Consider the following 25,287-nt stretch of genomic DNA (forward strand, 5'->3'; position numbering starts at 1 on the left):
ATAAGTGCTTACAGATACCCAAACAAACAAAAAGCAAGAACATAAGAATGCAAATAGATGATCCGCTGCTGAACCTCTAAAGGCATTCACTTTATCCACAAATAAGTGATATAAATAATGAACAAAATATTTCATAAACAACCCTCCGTTTATGGCTTACACAAGATCCAAGTGTAAATCTTGATTGTCTCCGCTGGGTGGCAGTAGTGGGATGGGTCTTTGTGTTGGTCACCGTTGGTTATTGCTCGCCTGCCAAAAAGCACCAAAACACTGGCTTCTCACCACAACATGGTCCGCAGGAGTAGCGTCGATGCTTTTAAAACGTGTCGCTGATAGCTGCAAGCAGTTCCCCGAGGTGTACCATCATTTTGTTATTACATAATGAAGAATTACTCTCAAGAATGACTGATTCTTTTAGGGTCTGCAGCAACCAACGATTGCGCATCTGGATTTGGCCGAGCCGCTACCACTAGCTAGCGGACAGGCTAGCAGAGCAGAATGCTGTAGCGCTCTCCTCTGCAGTGAATCCAATTTAGTATCGACTGGATAGCCAGCTGTCAGTTTGCAGCCCTCACTAGTTAGCTCGTGCAGTAACTGACGTTTAAAGGCCTGCCGAAAATGTAAACCACCATGCGAACAAAGAGACGGGAAATGGTAAGTGTTATTTTGTATCCAGACCAACTGATGAGCTCAGATTAACTGTATTCCGTTTGCTACCTTAGCTTAGCTACCCTTTCGTTAGCTTTGTTGTGATAGCCTGCAGAGACCCTTGCTGCTAATTGTCGTAGGTTCATCCTTTGGCTAGTTTTTTGTAAGAAACCCAGATAATAAAAGTTAAACTGTGTTGTGTGCTATTCTAATGTAACACTGCAGATGTGGATTATCGTCGTTTCACCTTGACGTTTGTGTGGTATGATTTCTGGAGTCGTAATGTTTACGAGCTACTTCCCTGTACACGTTAGCAACATCAGCATAAGAATTTTTGCAATAGCTTTTCTTGAGTCTGGCAATTTGTAGTAATCCTTGTAATCTGATCATTAAGCCTGATTGGTTGTTGCTGCAGGGTTAATGGCATTGCAGTTGACATATGACTCATAGCGCTTTAAATTGGACCCTTTCAGTGGCATAAGACTGAACAGCGAGACCTGAGAACAACTAGGGGGACTTTGATGTCCATAAGGCGTTCCCTTGTATCCAGATCGGATCGTTCAGTTGTTATATGTAGTCGATAAACGAACCTTAAGAGATTGGTCTTCATATGTGCTGAAAATGTTCAAGGTTTGTTATTAGGACACCAACACCAACCGATTCCCACCTTGCTCTTTCCCTTTCCATCTTTCAGGCAGTGCCAGTGATGGCCTCCCCCCTCCCTGTCTCCTTCATACTGGTGGTTCTCCTGTTGGCCAAGTCGCCTTTGTGCCAGGCAGGGGACTGCAAGGGCCACAGGCAGGTTTTGAGGGGACCACCTGGCTATGTGACAGATGGAGCAGGAAACTACTCTGTCAATGGGAATTGCGAGTGGCTCATCAAAGGTGGAGAAAATGGTTTTTGTCATTATTTTTTGTTGTTTTCTGTGATTATTCAAAGTGATATTTATCGAATTCTTCATATTTTCCAGCTCCCAACAACAGTCACCGCATTGTCTTGAATTTCACCTTCATGAACACAGAGTGCACTTATGACTACCTTTTTGTGTATGATGGGGACTCCTACCAAAGCCCCCTGCTAGCCAGTCTGAGTGGCCACACGTTGCCCCAGCCCGTTGAAGCAAAGTCTGGCAAGGTAACCAAGAAAAGATACCACAGCTGAAAGGCCAGGATGATTCTTGAAACTTCATTAGCATTGAATTCTAACTTAATTTGTGTTCACTCTTAAACTGTGTTCCAGATGCTGCTTCACCTCTTCAGTGACGCTAATTACAACCTCCTGGGTTTCAATGCAACTTACACCTTCTCTTTGTGCCCTGGAGCGTGTGGCGGTCATGGTCGTTGTGATTCCTCTACATCAAAGTGCCATTGTCATCAGGGTTGGGGTGGGCCCTCATGTACAACCCCTCTGTGCACTCAAGCTTGTTCTGTGAACGGCCAGTGTGACAAGGTAAGAGTAGGGATAGGGACGATTAAATGAACACACACAAAAAATATATACTATAGTCGCACAGTAACGCGTTTCTCAACCTGATTAGGTTATTCATTTGTGTGCCGTGATGAAACTTTTCATATTTGCCTTCATTCATTTATTGATTTTTTTCAGAAAGGAGAGCGTTGTCTGTGTAAGCCAGGCTTTGTGGGTCAAAACTGCCAGCTTGGTCTCTATAATGACAGCGGTGCAGGGAAGTGGTGGCGTGTGAGTGAAGAAAACCCCTACACACCTCCCAGGACAGGTTCTGCAGGCGTGTACCTCTCCTCCACAGGAGCCATGTACCTGTTTGGCGGTAAGAGCAACACACAGTTAAATTCCACTGATACAATTTTTCTGCTTAGAAAAACATTTTTAACACACAAGACAACGGCAAGGTTTTTGACTTTGATTCTTTGGTATATGTTAATAATCATAACTCAACACAATTTGTTGCTGTGTTACATATTAACCATCAGTGATGTTGATGTCTTTGTTAGAGCTGAATGTCAATGTCTGAGTCATCAGTCTCATATCTCATTATTGGCTTGTTTGAATTATATTTTGCTTATCTTCTTTGCAGGATTTGATCTGAACAGAGCTCTTGGTGACTTGATCAAATACAATTTTACATCCAACCAATGGGAAAGCAGGTCTTATGGTCATTCACCTGTAAGTGAACATACACTCAAACATGTGCTGTTTTTCTTTCCTTCTGCTATTGCATTTGCTTTGTCATTCTCTATGCAAACAAGTGTCCAAGTTACTGTCAGCACTTTACAATAAATTGATCCTCAAAATGTCATGTAGGCAAGAAATGTAGTTTCCTTAATCAGGAGAATGGATTCAAAGATATCCATTCCAAGATTTTCTCTCAATGACTTGTCAGGCCCCAACTTATCCTCTGACAACCAGGAACTCAGGAACAACTCTGGAATCAGGATTTCTTTTTAAAATAACTTTAAAAGACAATATTAAAACTATAGAGAAGGATTAAAGCCAAAACATATTACTATTACTTATAACTTATACTAGTTTAACCATTTACTTATGGCCATTTATTGCAATAGCCTAAATGCAAAATCTTAAAAAACAGAAACATATTACTAGCTAATGCAGGACTATACCAGTCTCACAAAGTTGGTCTCTACAGCTGTTTAATATCATTTGTAAAATTTTAATACAAATGCTCAATTTTTTCACTCCAACAACTCAGTTAATGCAGTCCATTATTCACACTTTTTAAACATTTTATTTTATGCTTCTCTCTGGTTACTGTCCAAACGTACGATCTAATCTCAACATGGCACAGCTGTTTAACCAGTTTCTGACAGTTAGCACCTCTTACACTTATTTGAAGTGTGGCTGAAGGGCACATGGTAGCTAGTGCTCTGTGATGCAGTCATCCAGTAGCAAAAGACTGGCAGACATGCAGACATCTGCACAGATCCTTAAGGTCACCATCTAGTGTTAAAATTTCCATCACTTGAATTTAAGTAGATCCTAGCATACTTGTGGATATCAAAACTTTTAACATGCCTTTCTTGCTTTCATTTATTTATTTATTTATTTTTGTTGTTCAGTGCTCATTGACCGTATTTATTTAATGCCACTTTGTGGTGATAGAGTATTACATTCTACTGATTGCTTGTTAAAAACAAGGTAAATCGATAAAGTCAAGAATATTTGCTTATTTTTTTTGTAAATAATGTTGTAACTGTTTAAGAATTTATTTTTTAATTTATCGAACCTGTTTATGACAAATGTGCATTTTTAGTTTTTATAGAAATCAGTTTATTGCAGTGTATACTCTGCTCACTCATTTTTTTTTATATATCCTATTTGTTTGCACATGTAAACATAGTCGATGGGAATTCTAGCATTCTCATTTTTTGGTTTAACATCTCAATCGTATTCCTTTCCTTCGTGCTCTCTTTGGCTCTCCTACTCTGTCAGGTGGCTCGTCATTCCCACACAGCAGTAGAGTATATGGGTAAAATGGTTGTCTTTGGAGGAGAGCTAGCCAACGGCTCCCTGGCCAATGATGTGTGGATGTACCGGCCTCTCAATGATGACTGGCAACAGCTTGGCTTTTCCACTTCACGTGGTGCTCCTAAACTGGCTAATCACGCTGCGGCTATAGTAGACAGTTATCTCTATGTGTTTGGAGGTGGGTTCGCATGTATACTGTCACGTTGCACTTTGTCTTTTTTTTATATCAGCATTTTTAATCCACTAAGAAACGAACAAACCCAAATTTGTTTCCCAGGTCGTACTGAGGAGGATATGTTTTCCTCGACTCTGTATCGGTTTGGCCTGCATGGCTCTGGACGGTGGGAGACGGTTCAGCCCACAGGTGGGAAGCCACCTGCCACTGCTGGGCACTCCATGGTCTTCCACGGCCCTTCCAGGACATTGCTTGTCTATGGAGGGCACAGGCCTACCACTGCCAGGTATGTACCTTCTCATACATTAGAAGGTAGAGGTTGAGAGGAGAGTGGGAATCTGTCTTTTATGTAGAAGACCACATCACACTCACTTAAACATTGATTTCCTAAGTTTATTAATTATACTATTAGTTTAGTCTATGTTATTTTATCAATCCCTCCTGCTAGTGATGCACTAGCATCACTGACATTTGCTGACATTTTGTGTAAGCAACACACAATCTGTTCCCTAGACAGGCTCATTGTCATCGATGTCCACTTGAGCTTTTTAAGTCAGTATTGGACCAATATCTCACCAGTGGATCCCAACATAATAAGATATATTTTATCCCAAGATTTAATTCTTTTGTGATAACTTGCTACACAAAGTTAGTTAAGTGCTTCAGAAAAATCCAGGAAGTGGGGACTTTTAAAAAACGGCATCTTTATAGACAATAGAAATATACATACTGTATATGTTTCTTAGGTTTAGTGTCAGGGTGAACAAAACAGACGTGTTCCATGTGGATCGACGATTTTGGACATCCTTCCGTTCGCGTTTCGCAGCAACTGGCCCAAGAGAGCGAGCTTTCCATTCAGCCACTGTCATCGGAAACTACATGGTTGTCTACGGTGAGTCCTGAGATAATTAGCAGTTTGTTTCGTAATCAGTCCAGCCATGTTTATATTTATCTCTGTTTGTCTTGCAGGAGGAAATGTGCACATTCATTTCCATGAGGAAAAGTGCTATGATGAGGAAATCTTTTTCTACCATCTGGGTTGTCACCAGTGGGTCTCGGCAAAGGAGAAACTCAGTGAGTATGAAAGTGAACAAAACAGCCGACTTCTAGATTGCACCTTCCTTGTTTTATTTATTTTTCTAACACATTATATTTTATTTGGTCTTGAAATGGTTGTGATTAGACAGCCAAATAAAGTCCACTTTGTATATGTAGATGAAATAAGCACTAAATGTCTTTATGCTCCACTGTGAGTATATTTGTACAAACCTAAGGGACAATCAGAAGATTTGGGGCTAAAATCTGTTTGAGATCTGAGCAGGTTGCACAAATGCACAAGTTTATTTTCACTTCTCCTTTTTACTTCAACTTTTTTTATTTTCACCATCTTCAGTTTTTTCCTGAGTGGGTAGCCTTATGCCAGAACTCTGAAATGCAAAGGCACATGCAGTTTTTTCTTGTTGTTTTACATTTGTTTTTTTATTTAAGGTCCATTTTAAACACCATCCATCTTAGTGATTGTTACCTCTGCATGTGAAGTGGTCACAGAGCTTTCATATTTTTCCAAGGTGGTGATGCTGTGAGGGGGCGTTACTCACATGTTGCTGCAGTGATGGAGGGACGAGTGTTGCTGGTTGCTGGAGGTTACAGTGGCATTGCGCGTGGAGACCTTGTGGCTTACAAAGTTCCCCTTTTTGTCAGTAGCGACCAAGGTGACAGGGTGAGTGAAAGCGCTGTAAACCAATAGTATTTGGAAGACTGTCTGTGGCTGGAAGAATCTCAGTGGTTGAAAATTATGTTGACTAAGAGCATCTAATGGTAATGAAATTGTTGTGTTTGTTTGTTTCATCATCAGGATGCTGTTTGTGCTGAGGCAGTAGATGAAAATATGTGCCTGAAGAACCCAGAGTGCAGCTGGTGTGAAGGCCGCTGTCGAGAGTACCAGCCCACTAACCCGGTAACGCTTCTCTCAGACTTTGTGTTAAATTGTAACAATGCCTGTTTTTTTTGTTTTTTTTTTGGGGGGGGGATCCATTTCTACGTTTTCAGAAATCTAATCCTTTCCTTTTCAGACTGTTTGTTTAGGTATAGCTAAAGTGCAAATTCTGTTTTCTGGTCGCAGTGTGGAAGTACTGGTTGCTTGGGCCTTGCTCGCTTCCTGTCTGACTGCCAGTCCTGTCTGGTGTTCAGTGGCACTCCAGCTTCTCTGGCCCGTGCCCCTGGTGAATTTGGCTGGTGTGTTCAGAATGAGTCCTGCCTACCAGTGTCAGGTGAGTCCCAGGGAGGGAGGAATGAGGGCAGACGAAAAGGGTCAAGACTGGAAAATGATGTTGGGAGTTGACATGGGAGGGACGTAATTGACTCGTGTTTGGTGTGTTTCAGAGGTGAAGTACAGTGACTTGGCTATACCCAGCTGAGACTGGACAGGTTCCTCAAACCACAGTTTGACTCGCCTGTCTAGTCACATACTTCTGGTGCAGTGAGGTCATTTTACTCCTTCAGAACACACGTCAAACAAGACTCACCAATTACATTCATTTCAGTACAGTAGTGCACAGTAGAAAGCTGCTGTAATATGAGATTTAAGAGGCCCGATGTGTGGGGGTATTTTAGGGGTTTTTTTTGTGCATGTGCTGACCTTTCCCTCTCGGTCTCACAGAGCGAAGTGCGTGCCGTGTGGACCAGATCTCAGGGGCGTACGGCTGGTGGGGGGAGCGTACCCTTTTCCTAACCTCCCTCCACTCCTGTCGCACCGAGAACTATGTCCCGGGACTGCACCTGCTCACCTTCCAGCACCCCCGCAACGACTCCCAGCCTGACCAGGTACGGAGTCCAAATGTTTTGACTTTACCAGTTGAGCCTGTAACTACTTCCCTCTCTGCTTATACTTACTCCTCCTTCCTGCCACCAATATTGCATTCGAGCTTGGATATAATGATTCTATTTTTGTTAGTTTTTCTTTGTGCTTTATGCTTTTTAACCTCGTCATGTCTCTTTTTCTTTTTCTCTGTTTGCTTTGGGTAGAAAGGATATTTTTGTTCAAGTTGTTTGTGAAACTTTGTGGAGCAGTTAGTAGAGAATAGTGCCTCTGTTGATGTGTTTCCACTTCCATCATCCTCCACTGTCCTCCATCCTCCTCACCCCTCACATTAGGTAACCATCCTCCGCAGCGCCACCATCATGCTTGGCCCCACCACAGAAATGGACGTAGCCTTACAGTTTAGGGGGTTTGTCCACCCATTGTGGGGCGGGCCTCCACCTGCACCCCCTCCTACAGAGACAGTCTCCATGTGGGCTCGCATCCAGAGGCTTCACTTTGAGGCTCGAATGGCAACAGGACCCAACTCCAGCCAGATGGTGAGGAGAAGTGCATGTCAGCTGGAATTTCTTTGTCTCTTTCTTTACAGCATAATTCTTTAGAGGATTATTTGTAGTAGATTTGATAATAAATTAAAATAATTTCAATTTCATATGGCCAAACATTGGAACTGTTGGAATGCTTAAGAATTGTCGGCGAAAGCCAATATCCTTGTCCCCAGGGCTCAATATTGTTATGAAACACTATTGTTTTATCCATATTTTCTTCATGTCCATATTTTGTGCATTGTGAACCCATTTGCTGATCAGGAGGTGGTGGGTCACTGGGCAGCTCAGCAGGAAAAGGAGCTGAAGCTCCTGACTCGACCAGATGGGAGTCGACTTTTCTCTAACCTCACTCGGGGAAACCATTACCTTGTTCAGGCGGAGGGCTACCTGAACAACTCGGGCTCAGGACAAACAAGTGAGATGGCCTTGATCTGGAACAGAACGTTGCCTGGAGGAAGTGTGAGTTTAACTTTAGCAGCAAAACTAATTTATGCAAAATTCTTTTGTGATTTTTCTTAGATCATGAAACAAAAGCATAGTTTTAATACCCTTTCCTTTATATCAGAATCAGAATACTTTATTGATCCCTGGGGGAAATTATTTTTTGTTACAGTGCTCCATTATAAACCAACATTAAGACAAGACAGACAATACACTAACTAAGAATAGTACAATATATACATATATATACATACATACATAAGTCACTCAAATATCTTGTGATATCTCCTTCTAGGAGATCTCCTTCCTATTCTCGGAGCCGTACCGCTCAGGTTCCTGCTCAGGGTACATGTCCTGTCTGGCCTGCCTGTCAGACCAGTCTTGTGGCTGGTGCCCGTCTTTGTCCCGCTGTCTGCTGCGTGACAGCCCAGACCTCGAACCCTGCCCTGAGGGGCTGAACAGTGAAGGGAAGATGGAAGGTCAGCTCCATCTGCTGTTAGCACCCCAGCACTGCACCATGTGTGAAGAATACAGAGACTGCTCTGCTTGTACTCAGGTATAACACAGATGCACATAAAAACTGACATTATCTGTCATTATTCTGACTTGTATACCATAACTATATTCTTGACTCATGCTGTGCTAACTTTGATTGTAGGACCCTTATTGTGAGTGGCAGATAAACTCCAGCAAGAAAGGCGACTACCAGTGCAGTCGGCGAGGAAGAGTAGATGGATCCATACGTGATCCAAGGGGGTGTCCTAAAGTGTGCAACCAGTAAGTTGAAAAATAATATTCATTTTACATATTTTCGGTCATACAAACATCTCCAGCTCATCTTTTCTACTCTACTTTCACTTTCTTTTACAGGAGAAAGACATGTGGTGAATGCCTTTCCAACTCCAGCCAGTGTGCGTGGTGTGAATCTGCTCAAGCCTGCTTCTATTTTGCTGCCTACCTCACAAAGTACCCCTATGGAGAGTGTAGGGATTGGTATGACAGGTAAGATGAGAACATTGTTAAGATATTTTTGTTTTTTCCTTTTGTTTTATTTATAATCATTATAAATACTATAATAATATAGTCATCATGTCTATAATGCTGTAATGACTATAATCATTTTCTTTTTTACATTTTAAATGTAAAGTCATGCTTAACATAATCAAATGACTCATGAATACCTAAGAGTAAGTAAGTCAGTAAAGTCATCATATTAAATATTTTGTAAGATAAGATAACCGTTATTAGTCCCAGCAGAAAGTGGACAGTGCAAAGTTATATAGCAAAAATTAAAAACCCATAGTCATCAGCATTTAAGCGGTTTCCCTGGTTACGCGCTCTCATCTCTTTATTTGTCCAAAGGTTTCTTTGCCTTTTTCTGGGTGTTAGCAACTGCACAGTTGGACTGGCATTACATAATTGGCTCTGACATTTCAAGACTGTTCCTACTGTATTTTTATCCTGTGAAATGATGAAATGTGTTTGACTGCCTCTAAAAATTCAAGTTTTGTTCTTATGCTCATCCCTAAGACTACTGCTGGTCAGGGCTCCTGCTTGTACCTGTCTTATTTATAATTTACTTCTTACTATGTCTAATGGAAAATAAGTTCATATTGCTTTTTCTGAGCCTTATTATTATGATTTGTAGTACTACTACTAGTAGTAGTAGTATTTCCCTTGCATGGCCAGGTCAACACAGACTAACAACTCCACTTCAATTTAAATTGCAACTTTCACCTCATAATCAGCTGTGAGTGTAATTTCTGCTAATAGCAGCAAGCACCCTTTCATTTGGTCACTGTATTCATCCATCCATCCATCCATCCATCCATCTTCATCCGCTTTATCCGAGGCTGGGTCGCGGGGGCAGCAGCCTAAGCAAAGAGGCCCAGACCTCCCTCTCCCCAGCCACCTCCTCCAGCTTATCCGAGGGAACACCAAGGCTTTCCCAGGCCAGCCGAGAGATATAATCTCTCCAGCGTGTCCTGGGTCTGCCCCGGGGCCTCCTCCCGGTGGGACATGCCCGGAACACCTCACCCAGGAGGCGCCCAGGAGGTATCCTTGTCAGATGCCTGAACCACCTCAGCTGGCTCCTTTCGATGTGGAGCAGCAGCTGCTCTACTCTGAGCCCCTCCCGGATGGCCGAACTTCTCACCCTATCTCTAAGGGAGAGGCCAGCCACCCTTCGGAGGAAGCTCATTTCTGCCGCTTGTATCCGCGATCTCGTTCTTTCGGTCACTACCCACAGCTCATGGCCATAGGGTAGGGACGTAGATTGACCGGTAAATTGAGAGCTTCGCTTTTACACTCAGCTCCCTCTTCACCACGACGGACCGGTGCAGCGTCCACATCGCCTCTGTCAGTGTGCCCCAGGGCAGCTGTGGCTACAATGTAGCTTGCTATCGCCAGTGTGTGAATGTGTGTGTGAATGGGTGAATGACTGAATGTGGTGTAAAGCGCTTTGGGGTCCTATGGACTAGAAAAGCGCTATACAAATGCAGGCCATTTACCATTTACCATTTACATCACTGCAGCCGCAGCCCCAATCCGTCTGTCGATCTCCTGCTCCCTTCTCCCATCACTCGCGCACAAAACCCCGAGATATTTGAACTCCTCCACTTGGGGCAGGAACTCATCCCCGACCCGGAGTGGGCACTCCACCCTTTTCCAGCTGAGAACCATGGCCTCAGATTTGGAGGTGCTGATCCTCATTCCCGCTGCTTCACACTTGGCTGCGAACCGTTTCAGTGCGAGCTGGAGGCCCTCACCCGATGAAGTCAACAGAACCACATCATCCGCAAAAAGCAGAGATGAGATTCTGAGGCCACCAAAGTGAAAGCCCTCAGCCACTTGGCTGCGCCTAGAAATCCTGTCCATAAAAATTATGAACAGAACCGGTGACAAAGGGCAGCCACGGCAGAGCCCATCACCCACCGGGAACGAGTCCGACTTATTGCCGGCAATGCAAACCAAGCTCTTGCAACAGTTGTATAGGGATCGAATGGCCTGTAGCAATGGGCCAGACACCCCATACTCCTGCAACACCTCCCACAGGACACCCAGGGGGACACGGTCGAATGCCTTCTCCAAGTCCACAAAACACATGTAGACTGGTTTGGCAAACTCCCATGCACCCTCAAGTATCCTTGAGAGGATAAAGAGCTGGTCCTGTGTTCTGCGACCAGGACGAAAACCGCATTGTTCCTCCTGTATCCGAGGTTCGACTAGCAGACGAACTCTCCTTTCCAGCACCCTGGCATAGACTTTCCCAGGGAGGCTGAGGAGTGTGATTCCCCCTGTAGTTGGAACACACCCTCCGGTCTCCCTTCTTAAAGATGGGGACCACCACCCCGGTCTGCCAGTCCAGGGGTACGGCCCTGATCTCCACGCAACATTGTAGAGGCGTGTCAACCAGGACAGCCCTACAACGTCCAGAGCCTTCATGAATTCGGGGAGGACCTCATCAACACCAGGGGCTCTGCCACCAAGGAGTTGTTTAACTGCCTCACTGACCTCGCCCCTGGAAATTGGCAGGTCATTCCCCTCATCCCCAGACTCTGCTTCCTCCTCGGAAGACGTGTCAGTGGGATTAAAGAGGTCCTCGAAGTATTCCTTCCACCGCCTGACAATTTTCTCAGTCGACATCAGCAGCGCTCCGCCAGCACTATACACAGTGCAAGTAGAGCACCGCTTTCCCCTCCTGAGACGCCTGACAGTTTGCCAGAATCTCTTCGAGGCAGTCCGAAAGTCTTTTTCCATGGCCTCTCCGAGCTCCTCCCACACCCGAGTTTTTGCTTCAGCCACTGCCCGAGCCACATTCCGCTTGGCTTGTCGATAGCTGTCGGCTGCCTCCGGAGTCCCACAGGCTAACCAAGCCCGATAGGACTCCTTCTTCAGCCTGGTGGCTCCCTTCACCTCTGGTGTCCACCATTTGGTTCGGGGATTACCACCACGGCAGGCACCAACCACCTTGCGGCCGCAGCTCAGTGCAGCAGTTTCAGCAATGGAGACGCTGAACATGGTCCATTCGGACTCAATGTCCCCAGTCTCCCTCGGAATGCTGTTGAAGCTCTGCCGGAGGTGTGCGTTGAAGATCTCGCGGACTGGGGCCTCTGCTAGACGTTCCCAGCACACCCTCACTACGCGTTTAGGTGCACCGGGTCTGTCCAGCATCCTCCCCCGCCACATGATCCAACTCACCACCAGGTGGTGATCAGTTGACAGCTCAGCCCCTCTCTTTACCCGAGTGTCCAAAACATATGGTCGCAGGTCTGGTGATACGATTACAACGGCCTACGGCCTAGAGCGTCCTGGTGCCACGTGCACTTATGGACACTCTTATGTTCGAACAAGGTGTTCGTTATGGCCAAACTGTGATTTGCACAGAAGTCCAATAACAAAACACCGCTCAGGTTCAGATCAGGGAGGCCGTTCCTCCCAATCACACCCCTCCAGGTCTCGCTGTCGTTACCCACGTGAGCATTGAAGTCTCCCAGCAGGACAACAGAGACTCCAGGTGGAGCACCTTCCAGCACCCCGCCGCGTCTCACCAGGGGCAACTCCAGACTGAGACAGAGTCCAGCCCATCTCCAGGAGACTGGTTCCAGAGCCCAAGAGGTGAGCCCGACTATATCTAGCCGGTACCTCTCAACCTCACGCACTAACTCAGGCTCCTTCCCCACCAGAGAGGTGACATTCCATGTCCCTATTACCAGTCTTGGTAGCCGGGGATCAGTCCGCCAGGGCCTCCGCTCCTGGCCGCCATCCGGCACACAATGCACCCGACCCCTATGGCGCCTGCGGGAGGATGGGCCCATGTCTCCTCTTCGGGCTGTGCCCGGCCGGGCCCCATGGACTAAGGCCCAGACGCTCGCCCTCGGGCACCCTCCCCGGGCCTGGCTCCAGGGCGGGGCCCCGGTAACCCTATCCCGGGCAGGGTAAACTGTTCCCTCGATGTTCTCTTCATAAGGGTCTTCTGAATCGCTCTTTGTCTGGTCCCTCACCCACAACCAATTTGCCATGGGAGACCCTACCAGGGGGCAAAAGCCCCCAGTCAACATAGCCCCTGGGATCCCTGGGACACACAAACCCCTCCACCACGATAAGGTAGCGATTCACGGAGAGGCTGTATTCATGTAAACTCAATTTAAAACAAGGATTTTGGATTTGGTATCAAAAGCAGTTGCCAGTATTTGATTAAAAGTGGAAGGTACTGAAGCGTCAGCCCTGAAGAGAGAATTTTTTTTCTTAACTTTCCAAATGCTTTCACATGCAGTAATATACTCGCATTAGATGAGCAAAAACACAAGAAACAACACATTTAGATTTTGCCAGACAGTTGAATTGACCCTTTAATGGCAATCAATAATAAAATATTATTTTTTTGCTTGTCAGTGTTCACTCAGTTCCCCAGTGTAAGCAGTGTTCAGCTTTAAACACATGTACAGAGTGCCTGAAGACTTTTCAGTGTGGCTGGTGTGGTGACTACAATAATCCCACAATTGGAAAGTAAGTACAGCAAACCCATAACAACACAAAAAAGTATACAGATTCCCAGAACTGCATATAAGGCAAATGCAATCTTTATAGTATCAGGTTGCTGATAAGTTAACACTCATTGTGATTTCTGTGTGTATTTCGTATTTTCTGCCCTTCTTTTCAGATGCTTGAGGGGAGACTGGGCAGGAATGGATGATCCATCAGTGTATAACTGTAGTGTGGCTGTGGCTGAAGCTCGGGCTGCAAAGTGAGATATCTCTCATCATGTTTCTTGTACATATATCCTGAACAAACTGATAGCCAGATGTGTGTGTAGTATATCAGTCCAAGTTTACATTTGTCTTTCTTGCTTCTCTAGCCCTGAACCCCAAACTTCAGCCCCACCTCGCCCCTTAGAAATGGAGATGGAGTTGGAGCATTTGAGTGATGAAGAGCAAGATGCAATCTGGGCCTATCCCACATGTCCTGATGTAGAGGAATGCAGGCTGGGCCTCCACAACTGTCACCCCTCTGCTACCTGCATCAACACTCCCACTTCATATGAGTGCCATTGTGAGAGAGGATTCACAGGGGATGGCACACTGCACTGCAACCAAACGTAAGTGCATTAAAATACAGTAATCCACGAATTCCTTCTTTAAATCTCTTAATAAAATCTTTTTATTCGTCTTGCTCATTGAGTTATCTTCCTTCGTCCCACAGCTGTTACAATGAGTGTCGTGAGGGCCAGTGTAGCGGCAGCCCACGGTTTGAGTGTGAATGCGCCCTGGGCTGGACATCTGATCCCGCTACTCTGGTTCTGAGTGGCGTAGAATGTGATGTTGACTGTGGCTGCAACTTCCACTCCACCTGTATTACTGCTCCAGGGATCTGTGATGAATGCCAAGGTCAGATTTTGATAAAGGGATTATAGTGATTTGATTTCAGTCACTATTCATAAAACTGAAACTGTGGGAGGCATTTTGGTGTTTGATAGATAAAGGCTGTCGTGTTGTTTATTGGTTAACATTCACTTGCTTCACTTTCAGACTGGACTACAGGGCCTCACTGTGAGCACTGCCGTCCAGGTAGCTTTGGCTCAGCCCTGGCTGGTGGCAGCGGCTGTGTTCCCTGTGAGTGTAACGGACACGGCGACTCTCTCCAGGGATACTGTCACAACCAGACAGGCCAGTGTTACTGCACCCACAACACTCAGGGACCACACTGCGAGTCCTGTCTGCCTGGCTACTATGGAGATCCCAGGTAAAGATCTTCACTATTTTGCTGAGTAGGAATAATTTCCTTGAATGATTTTCAGTGTATTCTGTGATCGTGACTTGTCTATGCTATCCTGTACCATCTAGGAACAATGGAACATGTTACCGCCAGTGCCAGGGCCGCTCTGTCCTGCTGTCCTCCACTTCCTCCACCACCATTCCCCTGTCCTCTTCTTTGGGGTGGCGGAGTGGCACAGAGGGGAAAGGTGGACTTTCTCATTGCCTGTGGGTCCTCTCTGTGACTGAAAACTTGGCACCCTGTCTGCCCAGACAGTTTTGTCCCCCAGTAGCTCTCACACTACACCCAGACTCTCATACCCATTGTAAAGTGAGTTCAAATAAACACAAATTACTTAACAGCTCACTGTACCTGAAATTGTGTTCATGACATTCAGGATGCTTTATTTTTCAGAGTTCGTATGTCTATGTGTTCGATGGCCTGCCTCGTTTTCTGGGTAACGGAGTCATACATTCTGATCACAATCTAATTGGAGCATTTTGTGGCACCACGAGGACTCAGCCTATCACAGTGGAGGCCACTTCAGGTTTATCTTTAACTCATTGATTAATAAATACACAGTTTAGACTACAAAACCAGTTTACATATACACAATCACTCAGCATCGTATAATCGTCTCTTCTACCTCCAGGTGTGATCTCAGTCTACTTTGAAGCCAACGTCACTTCAGACAGACCTCAAGGCTTCAATGCATCTTTCTGGGTACGACGGTGTCAGCAGAGCTCTGATGAGGATGAAGATGGATCTGTATGTCCAGGTGGAGCCCAGTGCCAGGGTGGGCTCTGCCAGTGCCCTCAGGGATATGGGGGACCACATTGTGACCGGCTAGTGTGCCCACAGGATTGTGGAATAGCAGAAGGAAGAGGAACTTGTAATATAGTAAGAGCTGTGAACTTTTTTTTTTTTTAAAGTTTGCTTTTCTTAAATTTCCAAGTGTCTCTTTTTTCAAAAGTAAAACTTAATTAAATATACTGTGACATTTTTATTTTTATTTTATTTGTAACGCTCATAAAAACATATTTCTAGTTGTGTACTTGATAATTTTGGTGTTTTTCTTTTTTTGTTTGTTTGGTTGGTTTTTGAGGGTTTTTTTGTTTAGGAAGTCAGTTTTAAAAAAATTATAAAATAAAACACAGAACATTAACCAGCATAACTCTGTTTGTCTTAGTCTCTGGGAGTGTGCGTGTGCTCAGAGAGCTGGGTTGGGTCAGACTGCTCTATTCCTCGAGACTTCAACAGCTTGGTGTGGGAAACCTTACTGGACACACAGATGACTGTGGTAAGGACCAAAGAAAAACAAACGAGAACAATACTGAAGTGTGCATGGCTGACACAATGCAGCACACACAAATAAACATTGTGCTTTCCCCCCAACAGAACCAGGCCCACAGGTTCCTCCACAGGATGGGACACTCTCTGGTGTCTGGACCACAGGGCAACCTCTGGATGTATGGAGGGCTTTCTCTGACAGAAGGAATTCTGGGAAATGTCTATAGGTAAGAAAGTGCACCAACAGTCTATAAATGCTTAGACAAAGAGCTTGTAAGAATCAATTTTCAGTAGTATTCATGTTTCAGGTTGGGGCACATGTGACTCAGGAGCTAAAGTAGGTTGTCTATTGGAAGGTGAGAGGTTTGATACCTGGCTACTCTAGTCTTCATGTCAAAGTATCTTTGGGTAAAATACTGAAGCCCAAGTTGCACTTGATGAATCTATCAGAGTGAGTGTGTATGAATGCTAGGTTATATGCACTCAAATGCATGTGTGTTTGAATGGGTGAATGGATATGGTAGTAGAAATGCATTTGGAGTGCTCAGAGTAGAAAAATGCCATTTCAGGCAACAAGCCCATCCATTTGTGAAAACTACTGAAAACCTTCTGTCTTATTACTGTGAAAGTGTCATGTGTTTAACTCCTTGAAGGAGTTTGTTCATATTTGGGACAAACCTTTGTTCAACTTGTAACTCCGAATAAGTTACATTTTGATTTTGGTTTTATGGAATTGGTAACACGAATGTTGAATCTTGAAATGCATTGCTTTCTTTGCAGCAGCATCTTAAACATTTTGAAATATAATCTTCAACATTTTAATCTATCACAATCACCTTTATTGGCATAATAATAATAATATTCTGAGACTGTAGCATAGGAACAATAAAACTTACATAACCCTTTTGCACATAGCTTGGCGTAGGCATCCAGCAACAAGTTGGTTAGGTAATCTCACAGTCACATAGTGCAGTGTTGCCTCTGTATGTGTGTAATAATTCCTTCTGGTTGGTTTAGATATTCTGTGTTGGAACGTCGTTGGACACAAATGTTGACAAGCTCTGTGGAAGAAGGGTCGATGCCAAACCCTCGCTACCATCACGCCTCTGCAATGCTGAGTCATGAGTCTGGCGCTGGAGCCAATCATAACTTTATGTTGGTAGTAGGTGGGGTCACACAAGATGGCGTTTCCATGGATACCTGGACTCTCAATCTCAGCAGTTTAGTCTGGAGAGAGCACAAGGTTGGTATCTGACTTGATATGGAAATAAAGAATATGTGAAAAATCTTTTTTCTTTCTTTAACTAATGAATTTTGTTCTGCTGACAGAGCACAGTGCTTCCTCCAGTGGCAGGTCACACTTTAACTGTACGGCGAGACTGCTCTGTGCTGTTGATTGGCGGTTACTCTCCTGAAAATGGTTTCAATCACCATTTACTTGAGTTCAACCCTCAGTCTGGAAACTGGACCATTGCCCCCCACACTGGCACACCACCTACAGGTTTTTGAAGCCTTTCATAATGTCAATAACTCACTGATGCACCGCTTATTGTTATAACAATACAAAATCACATTGTGAAAAAAATTTTTTTTTAAAGAGACAAATATAGCTCTAAACACTCTTTTCATTGCACATAAACCTATTTTACTTGCTTTGTTCTTGAATCAGGTTTGTATGGCCACACGGCAGTCTACCATGAACAGACTGATGCCATCTATGTCTTTGGAGGCTACCGCTTTCACGTGGAAAGTGTAGAGCCATCTGCTGAGCTCTACAGCCTGTATTACCCCAACCTCACCTGGTCTTTGCTGGCCACCTCTCAGGGTATTAAGGTAAGAAGTTGGAAAATCCAAGCAGTTGACATCCATCCATCCACTTTAGAAAGATAACTTCTGGATTCCTGCTGTGTCATCTCTCTCCTGTGTAGCCCCTGTCCCGTTTCTTCCATGCTGCTGCACTGATTAAAGACACTATGGTGATTGTGGGCGGCAGGACAGAAGCAGAAGACTACAGTAACTCTGTCTCTCTGTACCAGATCAACTGTAACACCTGGATACAACCAGGTAACTATACATTTCTAGCTGCAGGTTAATTTGTAAATCATAAAACATCATAGGCTAATCTCTTCTCGTGTTTTTGTTTTAGTGTCAGCTGTTGGAGATCCAGTTAATGGTTCGGTGTCCCTTGCTATGACGAGCTGGGGCGGTCGTCTCTTCCTGTCAGGAGGCTTCAATGGCGTCACCCTTGGCAGACTCCTAACCCTGTCTGTGCCCTCTGACCCCTGCGCCCTTCTTCTCACACCAGAGGCTTGCAACACCACCACAGGCAGCTGCATATGGTGTAGAGGGAGCTGTGCTTCTTCTGACACTGCTGAGAGGTAACACGTTGTTTGACAGCAACTCTGAGCTTGAAGTTATGTGCAGCTATGAAATAAAATGCATATGACATTCACTTCTGTTCCTTGTTCTCCATCAGAATGGGATGCTTCACTGGACAGTCTCCCTGTTCTCCAACCCCTCGTGAGCCAGACCAATGTCGCAGACTCAAGACATGCAGTGAATGCCTTGCACGACACCCTAAAACATTTTCCAGTCAATCCCAGGTAACATGTAATGCCCCTTCTCAAACACAGTTAATCACTCAAAGAGAGACCGTTACTGTGAACTAAAGTCTGTTCTTAATAAATTCCCAGCCTGTTTTACAGTGTAAGTGGTGCACAAATTGTCCAGAGGGGGCTTGTATCAGCAGCTCTCTCAGCTGTACAGCTGTACATGACTGTCGAATCAACCAGAGAGAGATCTTCCTGTCCAGCAACTGCACTGAGACTAGCTGTGAGGCTTCTGACTGCCCCAAGTGTACAGCTTCTGGAAAATGCATGTGGACTCGCCAGTTCAAACGCACAGGTACCCAGGTTCAGATGATGTGTTGGTGTTACAGAAAATGAATTTTATGATTAATAAATATTTTCCAATAAGAAATGTCGACCCCCTTCTCTTCTTTTTTTCCCTTCTCCAGGCGAAACGAGGCGCATCTTGAGTGTGAATCCCACTTATGACTGGACATGTTTCAGCTACGCTCTGCTCAACGTCTCACCCATGCAGGTGGAGTCATCCCCTCCTCTGCCGTGCCCTCCGCCATGCCACAGTCTCCATAACTGCAGCCTTTGTCTGAGCTCCAATGGCTCTGATGGGGGCTGGCAGCACTGTGTGTGGAGCATGGCCCTGCAGCGGGTAAGATTGTCATCATCATAAGATCACGTCACAATATCACAGCTATAGCAATGCAATTAAAGAATAACTTAAAAAAGAGCTACTTCAACAACCTCTAACAAAGCTCAATATGCAAGAAAATAGTTCCAACTGAAGGTGGAAACGACCAGTTGAAGCCAAAAAACCCACTAACAAGTGCAAACAGGATGTGAAGGGGGCAATATTAGCGATCGGTGTTGTGCTGTCAATGTGTGAAAGACCCGCTCTACCCAGTGTCGCCGTAGCACTCGCTAATTTCACTCGCAGGTTGTACATGACAGAAAGACCAAACAGTGGATGTAGTTGTCTTTTATTTGGCTAAAGATATGATGCAATACAGATTGTGGTGAAAGGGGCTTTGACCAGCTGGTTAAGACTTTACTCAAGAAATGATATCCCAGGTAGAAAACATTTTTCAGTTTCTCATGTAACAAAGTAGTGGTTTACATGTTCTCCTAACAAGTAGCAGATCTCTATCCCAATTCTGGGTGGATAGTTTTATGGTTGCATCAGGAAGAGTGTCTAATGTAAAAAATCTACCAGATCAAACATGATGAGCCACTGTGGCGACTCCTTGTAAGTGAGGGAGCAGTTGAAATTAGCTCTGATAATGCATTATTTAACAGTAGCTAAGCTAAATTTTTGTGCTTAGGTTTTACTTTACTCTCACTGGATGTGGTGCTGTGTCACTACTATTGTACTATGTTGCTGCTACCTCTGGCACCTTGTTTTAGTAGATTGCTAAGGTTAGCATCAGTGATAGTAGCTCATTGGAAGGAAGGATAGAAAATGCAGTTCATTTACTTACACTTATAAATGTTGCTGTGCGCAACCATCATTAAAATGTTCCTATATTTTTTATGTTGTAGTGTTATCATTAAAACATATGTTTTCTGAAAATATTGTGACATAACTTTGAGGCCGTATCACCCACCCCTGATTGGAATGTTGGACTTTAAGTTAATTTATTTTCTTTTTAATTTAACTGAGCAAATCTCTTTCCCCTTCCTGTAGTGCATGAGCCGATCTTTTCTGCCCCTCCGGTGTGAGGCAGGCCAGTGCGGTCGACTGCTTTCTAGGGGAGACTCCTGCTCTCCCCAGTGCTCCCAGCTCACTCAGTGCTCCCAGTGCATTGCTAGGCCTCAGTGTGGTTGGTGTTCTTCTCGCGGGGGCAATGGAGCTGGACGCTGCCTACAGGGAGGACTTGATGGTGAGAACAATGTTAAATTTATGGTTTTGAAGAAGCTGAGCATCTTGGCATGTTATGAGTGGATTGTTTTGTTATTTATCAGCATACCTCTGTGTCTTTCTCTCTCTCCCCCCTCCACAGGTGTGAGTGAGGGTGTCTGCCCTTTGACAAACAGCAGCTGGTCTTTTCTCCATTGTCCAGAGGAGGATGAATGCGCCAACGGTCATCACAACTGTAACAGCACTCAGGACTGCCACGATCTGCCACAAGGATACCACTGCACCTGCAAACAGGGTTACATACTTAGCAGGTAATATAAGAGGATAGTTTGAACTTTATTGTGTAGTGACTGAAGAAGTTCACTGAAATCTCTGCTTTTTGCGTCCTTCTGTGCAGTATTTCTGGTCAGTGTGAGCCAGTGTGTGCACAAGGCTGTGTGAATGGGACATGCACATCCCCTGGAGTTTGCCAGTGTCACTTTGGCTTTGTAGGGGATAACTGCTCCTCTCAGTGCAGCTGCAACAAACACAGCAACTGTGCTGGTGTTAACAAACCAGATGTTTGTTTGGAGTGTCACAATAACACCATGGTAAGTGCTTATAATAATCTACATTCACGTGCCTTAAACGTTTTTTGTTTTTTTTTTTTTTTTCATATTCAGTAATCCACTTTGTTTCCTCTATGCCCCAAATCTAGGGTAAACATTGTGAGAAGTGTAAGCCTCTGTTTGTGGGCTCTGCCAAGGGGGGTGGCACTTGCCATCCATGTCGGGAATTTTGCAAGGGAAACAGCGCTGTGTGTCTATCCCGGGATGAACTTAAGAAGGCACAGGAAACTCTACAATTATATCCTCTTGACCCTAACAGCGTAAGTAACTGAAATCCGTGAGGGTTTGTGTATGTGAATATATTTATATTAAAAAAACAAACACAAACCACTTTAGTTTTAAAGTTCTGTCACTTTTTGTCCTCCTATTAGATTCAGTCCTGGGTGTCTGAGGGTCCAACAGAGGAGAATGCTGTATGTGTAAATTGTCAGAACAACAGCGTAGGGGATCGGTGTGAGAGCTGCCTTAGTGGCTACTTCCTGCTGCAGGGGAAGTGTGAGAAGTGAGTAAAATCTGCTGCTGAGCTGTCACTGGAGTGTTATTATATAAAGTTATTATATAAAGTTTTAATGTGTGATTTTGATTACTCAGTACCTGGTCTGTCAGTTATAATCAGCAGATGTGTCTTTTACTATTAAGAGAAATGCTTATACATGCACAGTTGTAGTGAATGTTAATTTCTCCTCTTCATCACAGGTGTCAGTGTAATGGCCACGCAGACACATGCAATGAACACGATGGCACAGGCTGCCCCTGCCAAAACAACACAGAGACCTCCTCCTGCCTCAGCAGCCCCCAGAGTGATCGCAAAGATTGCTACAGACAACAGGTATGTGCATGCTGGAGTTCACAGTTTCCACTTTTTACAGTTTTGACTTGTTGAAATCCACATTTTTCTTTTTTTTTTTGTCAGTGAATGAAACATGCTTAAATTCTGTGTTTTACTCTTTCATTTAGTGTGCAAAGTGCAAGGATTCTTTCAATGGTACACCAGTGAATGGGCGTCAGTGCTACCGTCAGTTTAATGTGGACACAGAGTGCTGCTTTGACCCCACATCGCAGACCAACTGCTTTCATGATCCCACCATTCGCAACCTGCCCAAGGGGCGCACTGTATTCTTTGCTGCCCAGCCAAAGTTCACCAATGTGGACATTCGGGTCACCATTGATGTCACTTTTGGTGAGGTGGAGGTGTACGTGTCCAACTCTCATGACACCTTCATTGTGGACGTAGATCGATACACAGGGATTCACACCATCAAGATCGAGGAGGAATCTGTAGTTCCAGGGAAAACTGCCGGGACAGAAAAGGATTCACCTCCATCCCCTATAAAGGTGTTTGCCAACACCTCATCCAACTTTGCAGGTTCTGTGCTTTCCCAAAGCCTGCAAGCAAAACCTCCAGGAGCGGAAAGGGAAATTAGAGAGGAACGTGCTGAAGGACTCATCACCTATATCACCGTGTGGAAACCCCAGACGGTGCTGATTGTCCGTGGTGTTCGAGATCGTGTGGTGATCACCTTCCCCCATGAGGTGCACTCCTTGAAATCTAGTCGCTTTTACATCGCTCTGAGAGGTGTTGGAACTGAAGAGAGACAAGGAGAGTCCCAGGGCCTGCTGTTTCTGCGACAGGACCAAGCCCACATTGACCTTTTTGTCTTCTTCTCTGTCTTCTTCTCCTGCTTTTTCCTCTTCCTGTCTGTCTGCGTCCTCCTGTGGAAGGTTAAGCAGTTCCTGGACTTCCGTCGGGAGCAGCGTCGCCACATTCAGGAGATGACAAAGATGGCATCAAGGCCTTTTGCTAAGCTCACTATATACCTTGAGCCGGAGGAGCCTCAGCTCATCTACTTGCCTTCATCTGGTGGAGGGGTAGGGGGCAGCACTGTGTCGCTTGCTCATGCCCGCACAAGCAAGTTAAGTGGAGTGGTGGTTGGCCAGAGGGGCAGAGCAGGACCTGTCTCCTATAAACATGACCCATCCTCCGGACCCACAGCCCATCACCACCATCACCTCACCTTGGGTGGAGGAGGCAACAGCGGCCAGCATTTACCACTGCACTACTTGAACACCCATCATTATGCCAGTACCACAGCTGGCAACCCAGCCTCACATCATCACCACCCATCCACATACAGCGCTTACCAGCACTTTTGCCGTCCTGACCCTTTCCTCTCTCAGCTTATGGGCTTTTCCTATTCCTCCTTCAAGGTGGGGCCCATTACCCTGGAGCCCACAGATGATGGTATGGCTGGAGTGGCTACAGTCCTCTTCCAGCTGCCGGGGGGTGTCTTGGCTCCGAACCGCGCCTGTCTGGGCTCCGCACTGGTTACTTTGCGACAGAACCTGCAGGAATACTGTGGCCACGGCAATGGAGGCGGGCATCCAGGAGCGGGTGCAGGCCGCAAGGGGCTGCTGGGGCATCAGCACCTGACCACTATGGCTATGTAGAGAAACAAGTAACATTTTTATGAGAGATAGAATAAGTCTTTAAAGGGTTTGGTATATAATAAATTAATTTTGAAAGAAACAGCCACAAGGCAATGACAATATCCAGAAGTAAGAGCAACTTGAGCATTTTGAAGAGATGTACATATACTGTATAATGAATTTAAAGTGTCTTTTATTCTATTATGTGTTGCTATACTGTATTTCAGTGCTTCACATGACCAAGCCAGCTGTCTCTAGAATACACTACAACTGCTATACGTATCAGCAAAATGCGTCACATCGTGTCTGTGATCACTAAAGAAGTATGAGTGCACTCGACAGATTATGCGACTGAAGACTGAAGCTGGACTCATTGACCAACAGAGGTGTAAAACCATGTGCTTGCTTTGAACCAACATGTGCTTTATACCCCCCTCCCCCAAAAAGTGACAATCAGAATTGCCATTGAGAACAAAAGACTTGATTTCGGCATAATGTGCAACATTTTGATTGTCAGCGCAGGAAAAAAGTCTGAGTTACTTGTGAGATGGTTTTTATATCATAGTCGATATGAATGATTTATTAATTGTAGCTAAGTATATGGCAGGCTTCTAAGCTACACGTTTATGTTAAACAGACTCAGTATGTTTCCGCATATGCATTCACCTGCTCTGTTACGTTATACATCTTTTTGCTCGTCTGCCTTCACTTCTTGCCTTGTCTGTGTGTCAGATGGCTTACACTGAATACTTGTGTTAATGGAAATGTGTTTGGTGCAGCTCCTGGAAGATGTTAAAGTGACATTTAGAGTTTTCTTTCATGAGTTGTTTTGAATTGAGAAGTTGTGAAGGATAATGTTTTCAGTATCGTTTTTGCACTCACGACACTACACTAACTTAACAGAACTCGTCCATTAAAATGAAGAAATTGTCCTTTTTTATGATTATTTTTTGTTCACATTAAATGTGTGTCGGTGTTGAGATGGTTCATTAAGCTGCCTTTTTTATGGCAGCTTGCCTTCTTAGGTGATTGTATGCACCAATCAAACTATGGTCTAACTAAAAATAAATAAATACAGTATGAACAGTTACATTTCATTAACAGTGGAAAGTGTTACATTAGAAAGTTCTCCTGGTGAGAGGTTTGTAAAGGTTTTGCAGCATTATTTTAATTGAATTACATGTTCACTGGTTTGTGTTAACGGGAGTATTTTGATTTACTTTTTTGCACTGCACAGAGCCATGGGGCTTTAAAATTCATGTGAAACACAAGAGCGGGGTGTCATCCATGCTCGGATGGCAAACATTGTCGTGGACGAACTCAGAATGGTGCTACTGGCGTTTTGTTTTTCTTTTCTTTTTTTTCCATTTTTTTTGGGTAGTTCAGCAAAATAAAGCTCATATGAATACTGTCACTATTTATAGCAGCCATGCCCAAATGAGCATTAAAATTGTTGTGTCTTGTATCTCTGTAATTTTTTTTAACATGCTTTATTTTTGTACATAACTTTTATTGTGTTTGTATTTTCGTTTTCAAAGAAGGGAACAGTGTTGTACAGAGGATTGTGTGAGGAGTCTGTCTTGAGTCAGCTGAAATAAAGTCTGTGGAACCTGATTATGCGCTTTTTTTTCTGTTACAAGTAAAAATACTTTAATATTTAAAAGCTGTAAAATTCTGGTG

At 44.5% G+C, this 25,287-nt stretch overlaps 1 protein-coding gene across 1 annotated transcript; it reads left to right on the forward strand.

The window, feature by feature from the left end:
- Positions 1–217: 217 nt before the first annotated feature.
- megf8 (multiple EGF-like-domains 8) lies at positions 218–25,221 on the forward strand. The gene is made up of 44 exons (XM_080897125.1): positions 218–654; positions 1,343–1,532; positions 1,619–1,782; positions 1,888–2,097; positions 2,254–2,434; positions 2,702–2,790; positions 4,075–4,288; positions 4,388–4,571; positions 5,032–5,177; positions 5,255–5,359; positions 5,854–6,005; positions 6,141–6,242; positions 6,408–6,555; positions 6,945–7,108; positions 7,439–7,642; positions 7,913–8,110; positions 8,388–8,648; positions 8,751–8,869; positions 8,963–9,094; positions 13,487–13,600; positions 13,755–13,838; positions 13,950–14,189; positions 14,294–14,478; positions 14,620–14,833; positions 14,935–15,175; positions 15,260–15,392; positions 15,498–15,745; positions 16,035–16,145; positions 16,244–16,362; positions 17,153–17,378; positions 17,465–17,636; positions 17,805–17,968; positions 18,064–18,199; positions 18,282–18,513; positions 18,612–18,738; positions 18,829–19,039; positions 19,152–19,366; positions 20,399–20,594; positions 20,715–20,883; positions 20,970–21,162; positions 21,270–21,440; positions 21,552–21,682; positions 21,877–22,009; positions 22,138–25,221. The coding sequence occupies exons 1-44, from the start codon at positions 631–633 to the stop codon at positions 23,626–23,628; spliced, it is 8,643 nt and encodes a 2,880-aa protein (XP_080753251.1). The 5' UTR covers positions 218–630; the 3' UTR covers positions 23,629–25,221.
- Positions 25,222–25,287: the final 66 nt, after the last annotated feature.

This window comes from Rhamphochromis sp. 'chilingali', assembly GCF_963969265.1.
Source record: "Rhamphochromis sp. 'chilingali' genome assembly, chromosome: 11".
Classification (NCBI taxonomy): Eukaryota; Metazoa; Chordata; class Actinopteri; order Cichliformes; family Cichlidae; genus Rhamphochromis; species Rhamphochromis sp. 'chilingali'.